The 15,677-nt window shown below is 39.5% G+C and overlaps 1 protein-coding gene and 2 non-coding genes across 3 annotated transcripts in view; 2 read left to right on the top strand and 1 right to left on the bottom strand.

Moving 5' to 3' along the window:
• CCDC170 (coiled-coil domain containing 170) overlaps window positions 1–14,632 on the bottom strand; it is a 41,154-nt gene extending 26,522 nt beyond the window's left edge. The window contains 4 exon segments of the mRNA XM_071580861.1: window positions 3,150–3,256; window positions 3,467–3,584; window positions 10,625–10,729; window positions 14,558–14,632. Of these exon segments, the coding sequence (XP_071436962.1) occupies window positions 3,150–3,256; window positions 3,467–3,584; window positions 10,625–10,729; window positions 14,558–14,632 (405 nt within the window).
• TRNAE-CUC (transfer RNA glutamic acid (anticodon CUC)) lies at window positions 14,407–14,478 on the top strand. Its single transcript has one exon. It is a non-coding gene; the product is annotated as a tRNA-Glu (tRNA).
• Window positions 14,493–14,566, top strand: TRNAN-GUU (transfer RNA asparagine (anticodon GUU)). The gene has a single exon. It is a non-coding gene; the product is annotated as a tRNA-Asn (tRNA).
• Window positions 14,633–15,677: the final 1,045 nt, after the last annotated feature.

Genomic DNA, 15,677 nt, shown 5'->3' on the forward strand with positions numbered 1-15,677 from the left:
AGAAAATTAATGGAGGATAATTTTTTCCAGGCTCAAGGGAAGAGATTGTCCTTCTCTGCTCTGCACTGGGGTGGCCTCACCTTGAATATTGTGTGCAGTTTTGGGGACCATAATATAAGAAAGGCATTAAGTTATTTGAGAGCACCCAAAGGAGGGCAGTGAAGATGGTGAAGGGCCTTGAGACAAAGCTGTATGAGGAGCAGGTGAAGTCACTTGGTCTGTTCAGCCTGGGGAAGAGGAGACAGGGGAGACCTCACTGCAGTTACAATTTCCTTGTGAGGGGAAGAGGAGGAGCAGGCACTGATCTCTTCTCTGGGGTGACCAGTGGCAGAACCCAAGAGAATGGCCTGAAATTGTGTCAGGAGAGGTTTAGGTTGAGTATTAGAAAATGATTCTTCACCCAGAGGCTGGCTGGGTGCTGCAACAGCCTCCCCAGGGCAGTGGTCACAGCACCAAGCCTACCAGAGTTCAAGTGTTTGGATGATACTCTCAGGCACGTGGTCTGACTGTTGGGGATGGTCCTGTGCAGGGCTAAGGGTTTGACTCGATTATTCTTGTGGGTCCCTTCCAAGTCAGTTTATTCTGTGATCCTGAGATATAATGTGACTGTACTACAAGCTTAGTAATGTGACAAAAAAAAATACATTTTGAAACAGAAGTCTCAGTTTTCTACCACTACAAGACTGAGTGAAGGGGTATAACTTTACTTTCATATAACTAGGAAAAAGCAATAGAAGAGGTCTGTAAAAGAAAAGCTAATGTTGGGTAGCACAATACAAATTTAAAAGATAATATCGTACAGGAAGATAAGTTTATTTACTAATTTGGAACTTAGGAAAAGCCTACTTTAAGTTCTGCACAACCTTAACTCACATAAAGTTATTAACACCACTATTCTCTCTTTTTAGCCTCCTGCCTGACTGCTTCCAACTCTAGTGCACAGTGCCACAAATCTATAGCTGCAGTGAGTTGTAACAGCAAAATACCCTGTTGTATGAGTATGTAGCCTCTTGATGACTTGTGGTATATTTAGAGGCAAAAAAAAGTTTTGGAACATTGTGTAGTAGGCAACCTCTTCTCATCTTATGCAAATTGTTGTTTTTGATCTGATAATCCAATTAAATGTAGGGTTTTTTTGTTTTCATCTCTCTTTTAATTATAAATATTATTTTCCATTGAACTACTTCTGCTACAAGCTTCTCTAGGAGATTGAGCTTGAGGGAGCCACACCAGGCCAATAAAATTTCCGTGTGATTTTGTTAAAAGGAACAGTAATTTAAAGTGGATTTCTTTTTGTCCCAAGAAGCACTGAGGCATGTTTCAGGTCTCCTGACAATTCCGATTAAAAGCAGCAAGATGCAATCCAAAGCATTCCTCTCCTATTACATAAAATTAACTGACAAATAATTAAGTCACATTAATTGCTTTTTATGACAAGTGAGGGAGCTTTTAACTTGTGGCAAACATCTTAAGGCAAAAATATTTAGGATAATAAGCTGCAGCTCAGGGCAATGTAAAATTCACTGTTTTTCCAGAGGTTTCTAGTGTGACCATCCCAAGATATTAAGAGAAATGTGAGAGGCTGGTGAGCCGACTGAACAGCAACTGCCTTGGAAAAGGGAGGTCCTGCTTCTCCTGCTTCCAGCTACACACATCTGTCCTCTCCCTCGTACCAGCTCTGTATTTGTCTGACTCCTCCACAAACAAATAACAGCTGACAGAAAAGAATTTACTTTTCCAATCACAAAGGAGAAAGAGGAAGTGGAATTGGCCATGTAACAGAAAAAGGCTAACACTGAGAAATCAGGTAGGAGGATCAACCTTGCAGCAGAGGTATAACCTTCAATAAGCTTATGCTTTATGTGCATAGTTTATCAAACACTGGAGCTGACATAAAGCAGTACTGACTTTAAGAAAAGCAGCTTGGCCTTTTCCCAGGTTCATGGGCTTCGTTTCCATACTCCACCCTGCTCTTTGTGCTAGCAAGAGCACTTACATGGCTACAAGGTGAAATAAGACTGGGAAACTGATCTGGCTAAAACACAACTCAAAAGGAAAGGAATGGTTTTTCAATTACATCGACAAAACAGTGCACCCTAAAAACTGCACATACATCTGTGCCGGCAGGAGGGGAGGGTCAGTGTGGGGAAGGAAATGAGCAGCTGAAGGAACAATAGGATTGCTTTGCTTGGCAGCTGGACCAAGCTATGGTATCTTAGAATGCTCATAACCTTAAAATTTCTTTGTGGTTCAACTCCCCATCTGATATTTTTTCCTCTGTCCATTGTCTTTGTGGTCAGTTCCAATAGTAGAAAAAGCAAGAATAATCCCATATCATGAGTTTTACAGAGCACTCAGCAAAACAAGGCTCTGACCTCAGCTGGGTCATGAAGGTCTTTATTAACAAGAGCATGAACAGCTGCTTTCTTGACTATTCTTTTGCTTTTGCAAGCACAGTCTTGAAAGAATGTATAAATCAGTCAGTCGTTCTGGCAATAAAGCCATTCAACATTTCCAGTAATAAATTCTTTGTATGAGAACATGAGATTCTGTATAGCTTTTTAAAATTGAAATTTAAAGCACTGATCTTGGATAGATGTTAAATGCAGGGGAACTCTGCAGTAATTTCAGGATCAACTGATCAAATTAAAGCTCAGCCAATGGACAGTTAACCATGTAATTCTGTCTGGATACTGTAAATGTATGTAAATAAACATAATCATTTCATGTCTTCTAAAGGCAAATTTCACTCTATGTTAAAGTTAACCACTGCCCACTGCCCACTGATCAAATTGACCATTGCTGACTGATCAAATCAATTTCAGTCAGTCATACATCAAAAAAAATTACTTGTGCAAATACAGAAGCTCTAAAAATTATCCTGTAATAAATCTTCTTCTGAGAAGCACCATCTACACAGCAGGAAGAGCTGAAAAGTATGTGTATGTGCTCTTCTGCCTTTCTAGTTACAATCAACGTCATTGGTGCAGACACAATTTTATTGATGAAGGCAAAGCTGTAATGAAAAAGCTGTAATTTGAACAAAGGGGAGAAATGGGTAAAGATGGGAAGCTACATCTTAACTCCTCAGCAACAGCAGGAGGACATCTATCAGAACTTTTATACAACCACAATTTAAAAATACTAACTTTCAAGTTTAATATGAAAAGATCAAATTTTGATGATGATGATGATGATGATGATGATGATGATGATGATGATGATGATGATGATGATAAGCTAGATTGCTTCAAATCTTCCAAATATGAACTCACAATTAATTCTTGGTCACAGAAGGAAGGAAAGTAAAAGTCACACAAATTCTAAAAATAACAATGTTACAAAACCCCCCAAAAGTTCTGTTGCAAAAGTTTTCTGCAAGCTTTCTGTTCTCTTCATCAAGTGTCTGCAAAGAATCCTCAGGTTTGGAGAAGTATTTTAAATTATTTTTAAGTGTACTGGGCACAATCATACTTCACTGAAAGTGCTGCAAGTTCACTTTGAGTGGTTTCAGCTGCAGTTTGATAGTGATTCATCTGCTCTTTAGTGACAGAAATATCCAAATGAACGTGATCATGAGATTCCTGTGAAGACTGCATGAAAACAAAACCATTAGACATCATATTTTTTAACATTTTTACTTCAATGCTTTTTTATTTTACTAAGCTGCTCAAGTGCATTATGTTATTCCCTGAGTAACACACCCTTACTGAAAAATAGGTTAAACAGTCACTTTTCTACTAGTCACTACTTCCGTCTGCAAGTTCAGGCACCAAACCAGTGCTAAAGTATATTGGCATGCAAGATACTCTCCCTCAACAAGCCCATGGCCTTACACTCTTTTCAGCTCTGGCTATTTCCAGCAGTTTCTGTGTATTTGGCAACATTCAAAAGGTCCCTCTTCTACAAACTTATCCAGTCACTCTTTCAATTCACATAAACTTTACCCCAAAGGGAGTCCTCAGATGTTTCTTATGCAAAGAACTACTTTGGATTTTAGACTTCAGTTCCATTGCATGTGCCCTCATTCTCTTTTGGAAGAAATGTTGGAAAAAAGTGGTGGCTATCCATCTTCTCTGTGCCACTCATGATTCTGCAGATTTCTATCATATCACACCTCCACAGTCTCTACCAGATTGACCAGTCCATGCCTACTCAGACTTGTATCTGCTCCTCCAAGTCACTTTTTGGTTTCACATTTGTTCTTTTACTTCTAACCTGTCAAGGCTAAAGGTCCTTTTGAACTCTTATCACTAGGTTACAACTTCAGCCTTCTGATTGATGCATTCTCAACACCAGCAATCACTATACTGACTTCCTTTCATTCTTTTTCAAGTCCTGATTCTGGGGCAAGCACTGAGTCTGTGTTTCTAGCACAGTCTCCTTCACACCACTTGTACAACTCTTTTAGATGTGTCCTTTAGATTTTATAGTAGGCTATCTCCTTTTTATGCTGTTCTGCTCTCCTAGAGGAGAGCAGGAATGCTATGGATATCTTGGCTTTTTTTACTTAAGTCTTTCAAGATAAAAATTCAGACCTGAGGTCTTAACAGGAGTTTCATTAGACAGAACTTTTTTTCAATCAATAGTAACTATAAAATTATGAAATATAACCTCTTCAGAACAGAACTAAATTTAAATTATGCTGGGAACACACATAACATAGGACCGAACATGAGATTTTTACTCCATCACCTCTCACACAGGACTACAATCCTTGTACATATGGGTATGCATTACAAAATGCTAAACTCCCCTAGCTAATGACTGGCTGTTGGAACAAGATATTCCAATACAGACAGAGACAAGATGTCTTCTCTTCATGCTTTTCTACGTCAGCACCAGTTTCCAGGCTGAGATAAATTACAAGTCCAGCTCCTACCCATTCTAAACAGAAGAAAAAAAAAATAAAAGAACAGCTAGAACAATAAGCCTCTACAAGAAACACACAGAGGAAATCCCTGTGGAACAGGCAAAACTACCACTTTAGACGGTAGCAGAGGATAAATCATCTTGGATTGGTTGCTATAATATCACTAACTCTATTCTTTAATCTTTCTTCAATGCGCTAGTAGACACTGGATTAGGCCCATCAAGTTTAATTGCATTCATCTCCCTCAAAGACACTCAGTTATGCTCTTTCACAAAGGAGTTGCCACTTTCATCAAGCCAGTCTGATACATGCAGTAAGATCACGGCCACATACAACACAAACTCAAAGATAAAAGGGCTGCTAATTTTCACTTTATCACCATGCTGAGGGAGTGAGGGAAGGCACGTGCCACCTCCCTGCTACTCTGTCTTCCTTTTGCTCCATTCCACTTGTTTCACATTGTAAATCCACATGAAATCCTTTGATGTAGAGAGCATTTTTTTCATGCTGTACACCAGGGCTCCACAACCACAGATAGAGCTTGCAAACAGTAACACTGTCTATGCTATTTCTGTATGTTATTATTTTTATAGTACTGTATTAATGTAGGTTTTCTTTTTCTTCCCTAAACAAACACAACCATTTATGACTTTACAGAAAGAAGGAATACGTCTCAAAACTGATGAAGTAAAAACATTTCAGAGCACAGTTCAAGAAGGAGGCCCTCATTCAGCAGTATAATCAAAGTAACAGCTTTGCAGTTACAACTTTCAAAATCTGTGTTTTCCATACAAATCTAGATTTTAAAATGATGAGCACTTTAAGCATTCAGATGCACATCCAAAAGGATTTAAGAGATATTTTAATTAAGCCAGTGCAAAAGTCAGTGGGAATTACTGTTGCACTCATCTGCAGTGTTAGTGAGCTTTACAGAGGCAGATCTCTTCATCCTCCAGTGCCTTAGTAAATATGAAGCTAATCTCACATGGTGGTACCATGCTAGGAGAGTTAGTATTACCATCATACTTTTGGAAGGAAATGTAGATGCTTTAATATTAATAGTTTTCTATGTTTCTGTGGTTTGCCACCAGTCAGTCACAAATTCAATTTTTCATCAAACCTATCAGACAAGCCAATTAACTTGGCATGACTCTATTATAGGGGTAGAATTTCTAATGCAGATGTGGCACTTTTCTCTGGAAAAATTAAGATGTTTCATGAGTACTATGTAGCCTATACTGATTACTGTTAATAAAATAGAATTAATAAAGTGTTAAAATAATAAGAGGCAGTAGACAATATAGACAATAAAAGTCAATATATTATGACTGAATCAGCTCTAAATAACCTAAGTTTTGCATGTTTCTCCCATTCACATTGTTAACTTTTTTGATCTCTTTCCACTTACCTGCAAGAAAGTGAAGTTTTCATTTAACATCAAATGCTAAACAGAAGGTAAACCTATATTTACAATATGTAAGAACAGTATCTACTCAGACCTTTGGTTTTGTAAGCAATAGATATTCTTTAGAAGATCAACAATATACAGTCATGTATTATTGTTGATTGGTTTTGTATCAATTTTTTACCAAATAACTACCTCCGTGGAATCCAGCCTTTAGTTGACAAACTTCATTGGATTCAGAAACAACAAAACTTCAACAACATTCAGCAGTTTTATACCCATCCATGTACTTTGAAATCAGCCAACTGTTCAAATGTCTCACTCCTGTTCTGCTTTTGACAGCTTTTATTTCCTGATGTGCTTCTTATTTCAACCCTGGCAAATGCCATTATCAATGCCATTGCCTGCACACACTCTCGCCACCCCTTTCCCAAAAGATAAATTTAAAAAATCTGTATTGAAACAGAAAGCCCCCAGTAAGCCTTTAAGCACCCATTGCTACCCTGAGTGACTTGTCCATGCACTGCCTCTTGCTCACAGCAGATGGAGACTCCTCAGAGCAGGAATTTCTTCTTCCCATTCCCAAAGCACCTAATCCCATTGGGGTTGACATACCAAAAATGATGACTCACAAACCTTTGTCAAATCCATTCTTCCTTTTCTGCTACAGAACAAATGGGGGGAAAGAGGAAGAAAGGTTGAAAATTAAATAGATTTGCAATATGATGGCACATGGCATTAATTTTTCACAGGCCCACTGTACTAAATAACATCAGAGCTTACCACCAGCAAAGTCTGGCATAAAAGCAGAACAACATGGGAAAGTTTCTCTGGTAGCCTGTGTGTGCTTTTATGGTCTCCCCAGTGTTCAAAGGCATATCTAACTAAAACAGACACCTTCACTTTGACTTCTCTAGATCACATTCAGCTACACAGTCAGACTTTGTGCAGTGATTGCTTCCTTTGCCACTGTTTTTCACGTGCTCCAAGTGTTTATTTCATCTCTTCTTTTGTCCTGCATCTCTTGTACACTGGTATATTTGAAAATTAAAAAAAAAGTTCTGAGCAGTAACACATGATCTGTCTTAACTGAACTACATCTGTTTTTCTCCTCAGATATTAAGGTAACCAGTGGGGTCTTTTTACCTACATGTTTGTACAGGACTTAGTACACTTGTTGGACTCAGTGGGCTATTCAACAATTTCTATAATTCACAGTGTCATAACTGCTTATACTCTGAAAACAAACAAAATGACATATCCCAAATCTCTAATATTTCTTCCCAAGACAAATAAAATGTTCATGGGTGTCTATATGGAGGAAACTTTTTCTAATTTCTGAAAATGCAGTGCAACAGCACAGTTTATAATTATTATTTGCTGCAACCAGTAAGAAGACATCCAAAATGAAGTACTGGAATGAATGGGCAGTTGAAAAATTTCCATGCAGAATTCATCTCCATAAGCAATCACAAAGAAATGTCACTCCTCAAACTTGCTATTGGGTCTGTGGGACGCTGAGGTACCCTCCAGGCCAACAGGGACCAAGAGGAATTCATTTTGTATGGGCTGAACTTCTGAAAAAGGGATCTTGAATATTATGTTTTGGTATTAATTATTCTAACTACAGCTAGAAACCCAATATTAAAAATTTGTTGCCGTCCACAACCTAACTTAATTTTCTGAATAAATTGATCTAAAAAGAAAAGAAAATTCTACTTCAGCATGCAGCAAATATTTAATTTTTATTTTATTTTGAAAACTAATCTATCCTATTATAAAGACAAGTTTTAGGATATATTTCTTTTCCTAAAATCTGCAAGATAAAAAGCAAATCTTAATAAGTAACATGAAACTCAGGCACTGGACAATTTTTAGAGATTAATTTCTGAGTTAAATGCAGGGAAAGCAGGCAGCACTTGGCTACCACAGATTTTTCTTGATAGCAGTAGCTTTCCAGCCACCCAGCATGCACATTTCTTCAGAAAAGCCAAAACAGCTACACACACCAATGAGCATAAGAAAGGTAAGACACTATTACACAGTGAGTCAAATTTTAACACATGCAAAACCAGACTAATATCAATTGGAGTCACTTCAGCGGAGAAAAAAGTTCACAAATATCTTGTATATATATTTAGGATAAAGTTGACTTCTTTATAGATAATACTTTGCCTAATTTCCCTATCAAGAATCTCAAAACGTTTGTATTGATAATGATTTATTAACATAAATCAAAATTTGCAAGTAATATTTCACAACTATTTCAGTTCTGTCAGTTGCTTTTGCACATCATAAAATGCCAGAAACGGTCAATTACATTTGATCACTTCCCACTCAGTAAAGTCCTATTTCTCCCTGCTGATTTCTGCTTGTAACTAGACTCACCTCATTGCTTGCACTATGTGTGAACAATTCTGGAAAGTTCTTTTCTTGTTACTGTTATAGGCCTGTCAAGCTTCTCTGGTTTATTGTACTGTTCCAGAAACATGTAAAACTAAGTGTTTCCAGCAGTTCAAATAAATCAACAAAGAGATTTTCTAAATTCCTTTCAGAAGGGTACTGCTAAACTCTACCCTCCTCCCTTTGCAGTAATCATTGAAAGGTATTACTGAAAGATAAAAATCACTCTCTGGTGTTCAACTACTGAATAGGCCAATTTCAAGCTTGATTAATGGGCCCAAATGAAAGTTTCATTACAACAAAAATTTTAGTCTTACCCTCTACTACTACAGGCAGCAGTTAAAGCATTTTCATCTTTCATTTTCCTCTCTGTTAGGATGAGGTGACTTTGCATATAAATATGAAAAATGCATTTAATATGATGAAAGCCAGCAGTCATTTCAAGGTATTTACAGAGACATATATTGCCTACTCTAAACATGGCTTAACATGTTTTCTTATTTACTTCATCTTTTGTCTGTATGGATAAAATAACAAATCTGGAACTCCCCTGACACTTTCTCTCACAGCTTTTCCAAAATTGTTAACAAAGAGCTGCTGTGTTTATTCCCAAAACAATAAAAAGGGTAATGGCTAAAACAAAATTGAGTGCTCATGCAGGAATTTGTGCAAACAACTTGTTCTACTGTTTTTACTTTATCAGTGCTAAATAGAGTTAAATAACTTCTGCAATAAAACAACTCATATGGGAGATTTAAAAAACAGACCATCTTGCAATGCCAACCCTTGCAATTTTCCTGTAATGCCTATTATACTGCAGCCAAGAAAATGCAAACATTTTAGAAATACTTAAGTGTGTTGGTATATATACAATTAAAGACTGATTAATGCTGTAGTTTGATTAACCAGTTGTGACCCACATTTTATAAATACATGATTTCTAATGTGCTTCTGAGCCTCAAAAGCAACATTCACAAACTATTTGACTTCAGATTGGTAGAAGACGGAGCAGGTTGCTGTCATCTCTGTCACTAAGCAGTGCTAACACAAACTTTGTAACTGGGTCATAACAGTTGTATTTAATATAATGGCTGTTGCTTCTGCCACCACAAACTACCAGAATTCTGTATTTATTTTTGTCTCAGAACACTATAGCTTCATTAAAAAATTGATGTTTAGCTGTTAAGAATATACTGAGCTGTTCACACACACGAATCGTTTATCATTTGGAATACAAAATTGTTACAAGTTTTCTACTGTATCTTTAGTTTGATCCTTCTTTGCAATATCCTCAAGAGTCTCCCTTAAATTCACATCAAAGACAGCAAAACAGTTTCAAAGGAAGAAGAGATGCAAAGAAATTCTTAGATAACTATAAATTCCTACTCCATGAAAGCTACTCCCTTCTGCAACACTCAGTAAGAAAAATCTTTTTGGCCTTGAATGTGTAAAGATAAGCTATAATGATCAGCTGAAGTTCACTGAGCTTCAACCGCACCGCCCGCGGACCACTGGCTTCAGCTGTGCACCTGCACAGGCTGTGCTTTTCGGGTTTCGTTTGTGGTTTTTCGAGGCAAAAGTTTTGAGGGGTTTTGGGAGGGTTTTCTTTGGTTTTTTGTTTATTTGTTTTTAAGGCGAAATTCCATTGAAAAATGAAAAGATGACTTGCAAAGTGGGGTTACAACCAGGCTCGCTGTGCCTCAGGCTCCATAGCAACGCCGACACAAGCTACTGAAGAGCGAGGGGGCGGGAGGGGAGGGGACAGAAGGAGAGGGAAGGAGGGGACATTTTTTCTAAAACCAGAGCTTCATTCTATAAGAGGGGAACGGGCCGGAGGAGTAGAAAAAAAGTACACAAAACGCCAACACACAAACCCCCTAACTAACCAGGCCAAACCGCTGTGCCCTTTTTGCCTCGCCGCCCGTCCCCTGTCACGGCGGTACCTGCGCTGCCGCTGCCCCACGACGCGTCCTGGGGGAGGACGGAACGGGGGCAGCGGAGCATCGCGGTGAGGCCCCGCTTAGGGACGGGGGGCCAATGCTCGAGGTCTGAAGGTGAACAGGGTTTGCAAACAAAAACGTTGGGGGTTCTTTTGGTTTGGTTTGGTTTTTCTCGCTTCAAATAAACATTGCCTGAGGAAATCGGCTGAATTTTTTCCTCAAAAAAGTCAAAAGAGGCGAGCAGAGCAGACGACACGATGCTCCTTGAGCAGGTTTTCCTTCTCCTCCCAGAACCTGCAGAACGAGCACCTTGGCAGCCCGCGGAAAGCACCTTCCTTGATGAATGCTGAAGTACCTCCAGCTGAAAGAGCACCTCCTCCTCCTCCTCTTCCTCCTCACCTTTCATCCAAATAAAGTGGATAAACCCGGGAAAAGCGGAACAGAAAGTAGCAATAAAAGAAAACTAAACCTGTAGTTGTATCGAGCCTGCATATAATTTTTTCTGAAGCCCCTGTGAGCTGTTTAATCAGCCCATTCCCCTGCCTCTGGGGACAGTGCCATCTTGCACCATTTCTGTACCCATAAGTCAAAAAGTGCCTCTCCTTTCCCAGGAATGCTGATTAATCATGTTTTCCAGAGGGCAAAATGGAAAAGCTACAGATAGTACTCTGTTGGGGAGGGGGGGAGGTGCGGTTTGTCCTTTCTGTGTGCCTGATGCCTTTTGACGGCTGCTGCCAAGGACAAAGACCCCTGTCCGAGCAAAGGGTGCCAGCATGCATAATCTCCCTATTAAAAACGCTGCACCGCTTAAACCAGAGGTATACAATGCCATCCCTCTGCTGGAATCTGTCGGTAAACTCATAAAGGACAGGAGAAAAATCACTTAATGTGAGGAAGGAGTGCTGGGAACAGGTTGGGAAATGGAGGCGAGTATGGGGCTGAGGCCATGCAGCACAGCAGCGGCAGTAGCAGAGCCATGGCCTCCATCTCTCTGAGCACCAGGGGAAAGACACAACTGCTGTCAGTGCATGGGCTGATTACAGCTCCTTGGTGGCACATTGCTAGTTCATCCTCACGGGTGAAGGGTGAGCTAACAGCCACACAGGAGCACAAAAATGGCACAAAACCCAGTGCTCTTACTGTACACAAATGCTAGTGCTGTAGCAGAGGAGTGAAACCCAATTGGACACTTCTGAATCAAAATTATCCACTGCTGACAGAGTTGATGGGGGTGTAGAGCAGGAACAAAGCTGCTACCACCGCATGGTGCAAATTTGCTACAGGGTAACCTCATTCTGCATCTATTAAGTAATTTTGGCAGGTTAAATTTGTACCACTGGTCTTACATAAACCCAGCATAAATCTGGCACGAGTTTTACTATCTACTGCAAATTTGAACAAAAACATCATCCTCTGTTTGCCCAGCATTTGACTACAGACTATCCTACTACTGGAGCAGCATGCAGATGCAGGATTAAAAGATTGTGAAACTTTAACTTTTCAAAGCATGTGTTCCAGCACACTTTCCCATCCGTAGTCCTGCAGTGCCACAGCTGGTTCAAGAGCTATACTTCAGCCACTTATACAGCTTATCTTACCACAGATCTATGACATTATTTGGCTTTTAAAAACATACTGAGTCTGATGAACTGTAGCAAAAGTAACAAGAGGCAAGAAAAAAAGCATGAATAAAATAGAATTTTCATGTAACGCTCCAAAAAAGAATGAGGGAATTTGAGGGGCTGCAATATTCACTCTTCAAGTCATTTCACTATGAAAGAAGTATCTTATCACACAATGCTCACACTTATCCTTGCTTTATCCTTTTGCTAATATTTATAAGTAGAGTTCTCAAAAGGACTCTGTGTTTCTTGTCCAGGAAATAACTACTTAGGAAGGGTAACTTCAGAATTTTTAAATAAAAATCATTTCAAGGACTAATTTTCATGAATCAAATTCTTCATGTTTTGTTATAGAAAATAAATGAACAAGATATTCTTAGCCTTTCTGAGAAAAGAATGATGCAAAATCTCTTGAATATGTACCTAATAAAGCTACTCTAGTTTTTGAAACAGAAAATAATAATAAAAAAATTACTACAAACCTTCCCTCCCATGAAAGTTCTCAGTGTTGAGAAAACATGCTAAAACTGATGTGAGATATGGAACCTCAATTCCAGTACCCAGAACATTAAAAAATATACCAGTTGAGATTCTGCAGGTGTTGAAATATCTGCTTCTAATTGAATTTTCTGTATGTAAATGGGAATAAACATGCAAGAATAATTTCAAAGCTAAAAGCCATGTGATGATGTGGACAGCTTGCCCCTCACTCAGTGAGAGAGACATCCTTTGCATCTTGTAGGATATGGATGGGTGGAGAGGAACTGTCCAAAGTACCCCAAAGGTACCAAGTTTCTGGTCACTTGAACCAGAGATTCTCTAGCATGTGACACAAATTAGCAGAAATTGCCTTTCAAAGTGTTTAGTATACCCAAGGTTAAAACAACATTTCTGTATCAATCTGTACTTTTCTAGCAAATCAGTCTGCAGACTTATTAAACTTACTAAAAAGAAAACTGAAATGAGTAACAAAAGAGCCTTACTTAGGGGAAAAACAAACAAACAAAAAATCAACCAACAAACAAAAAAACACAGACCCAAATCAAAACAGCGGCAGCTTACAGGAACACTGCAAGAGTTATCTGTATAGATGCACAGACACTGTAATAGAGAGACCCAATCTAGAAAAGAGGCCCTTCAAACACTATTCCTTGAAGAAGAATTCACAAAATCCTCAGAGGTGAACACATTCTTAACAATGGAATTATTATTAACTCCATAGTTAAAAGTGAGGTGTTCTATTATTTGATTTGCTTTTAAATATTTTCATTAATTTAAAATAATTAAAAGCAAAAAGGTGCATCTTTTGGTATTGTATTTATAAACTGATTTCAAATGAACCAAGTGCAATCACAGTATTTAAGCATGCAAACATAAACTTCTTTAACCATTTTTTTCCCCAAGTCCCTGACAAATTTGAAGTAAGTCTGGCAAAGGGTAAGGCATATTGATGCTTAATTTCCTTCAAATATCACAGAATGAACACTGAGAGGCCCTACTGTACAGAAAATCTGCAGTGCACTGCTCTGTATTATTACAATCTGTCCTGAAGTTTGTTTGTTGTTCAATATTTTCTTTTGAAAGTTGTTGGAATTTTTGTGGGGGTTTTGGGTTGTTTCTTTTTGTTTTCAAATGCCCCATTAGAAAGTGAGGCTGACTACCAGGTCTTCAGGTACTCATCTCACAAATTCTAGGTGCAAAAAAAAGTTTTGCTTCATTAATTCTACTGCTCACAGATGTTGTACTTTAAATGCATTGCAACATATGATTAAGAGACTGAATCAAAATATTCAATACTAGTTATAAAGCCAAAATTTCCTTTCTTTACTAACACTATAAAAGAAGTTTATTAACCTCAAGCCATCAACATCAACACAATATTGAGAAGGTGAAGTTAGTGGTTTTTCATGCACATGAATTCCAAATGATTTTTGAACACATATACACTTCTTATACACTCATTACCAAAAGCAGCTATAGCTGAGGTAGAAAGAATTGCACACTAGCAACATGAAAATACAAAGAGATTCAGGGGAAATTAATTCACAGGATTTAAATTATCTACAAATTCAGATAGAATAATTAGAACAGCCCCATCTTAACAAATATTTTGCATAAAAGTCACAGACGTGAATTTCCAAGGTACTAATTTGCTTGCACAGATCCCTGGTGGTCTAGTGGTTAGGATTCGGCGCTCTCACCGCCGCAGCCCGGGTTCGATTCCCGGTCAGGGAAACTTGTTTAGCACGGTCTCTGTGGCGCAATCGGTTAGCGCGTTCGGCTGTTAACCGAAAGGTTGGTGGTTCGAGCCCACCCAGGGACGGTTCTGGAGCTTTTTCTTCTCCGGGGACACCCCCTTGTCGCGGGGGAGAAGCTTGCGTGCCCCCATGAGGTTGAGAGCTATGCTGGAGGTGGTTTGTGCCGCCGGTAGGGTCTCCCATGCCAGACAGGTCTCAGCTGAAGGGTCAGACAAAGTGTGTCCATGGGCTGGATGGGCTCACTAGCCGTCTGGCAACCATCCTAGGAGAAGAACAACTCCAACCCCAAACCTGGGCAGATGGAGCTTGTTTAGCCCTGTAAGGCCATCCATCTAAGAGAAGGATACTCTAACCAAACCTACGTCCTGAGGTATTCGCTGTCACCGTCCAAGCTCACTAGGCCGTGGCAGATGAACCTTAGGAGTAAAGGGTGGGGCCAGTTCTGCGCACGCTGTGCCTCGCCTAAAAAATCCATTGCGCAGGCTTGAAGGGTTCACCCACATTGCAAAGCCCTGTAGCGACAGGCAAGGGTCGAAAACGGCAGATGATAGGAAGCAGCTGGAAGCCGCAGACCCAGCCCTGCATGCAGACAGTTTAGGATATTGGTCATTAGAGACTTGACCCCGGAGATGACAGTCTCTTGTGGCAGCATCCTGAATGACCAAGCAGCCTTTTCTAGGGACAGCTCTGCTTGCTCCACACAGAGAGGGGCCTAGCAAAGGTGGCCTAAACAAAGCTCATCTCCACACCTGGTTGGAAACCGCGGCCACCCGGCATCTTCCATGCGGTCAAACAAAAACAAAGGGATTTCAAAGGCATACACCTGCCTGCAAAGGTGTGCTTAAACTAACACTCTCATGTTGGAACATCAGAACCATGCTTGATACTGGGGATAGTGGACGTCCTGAGCATCGTTCTGCTCTAATTGCCCACAAACTGTCACAGCTCAACATTGAAATTGCTGTTCTCAATGAAGTTCGTCTTCATGAGGAAGGCAGCCTTAAAGAACATGGTGCTGGCTACACACTCTACTGGTCAGGCAAACCCAAAACTGAAAGACACCTTTCAGGAGTTGGCTTCATGCCTCCAAACTTGAAAATCTGCCGACAGGTCATTCCAATCGCATTATGTCCTTACGCCTCCCTCTACACAACAAGCAACATGTTGTTCTTTTTA

The sequence above is a fragment of the Pithys albifrons genome, chromosome 2, assembly GCF_047495875.1.
Source record: "Pithys albifrons albifrons isolate INPA30051 chromosome 2, PitAlb_v1, whole genome shotgun sequence".
Taxonomy (NCBI): Eukaryota; Metazoa; Chordata; class Aves; order Passeriformes; family Thamnophilidae; genus Pithys; species Pithys albifrons.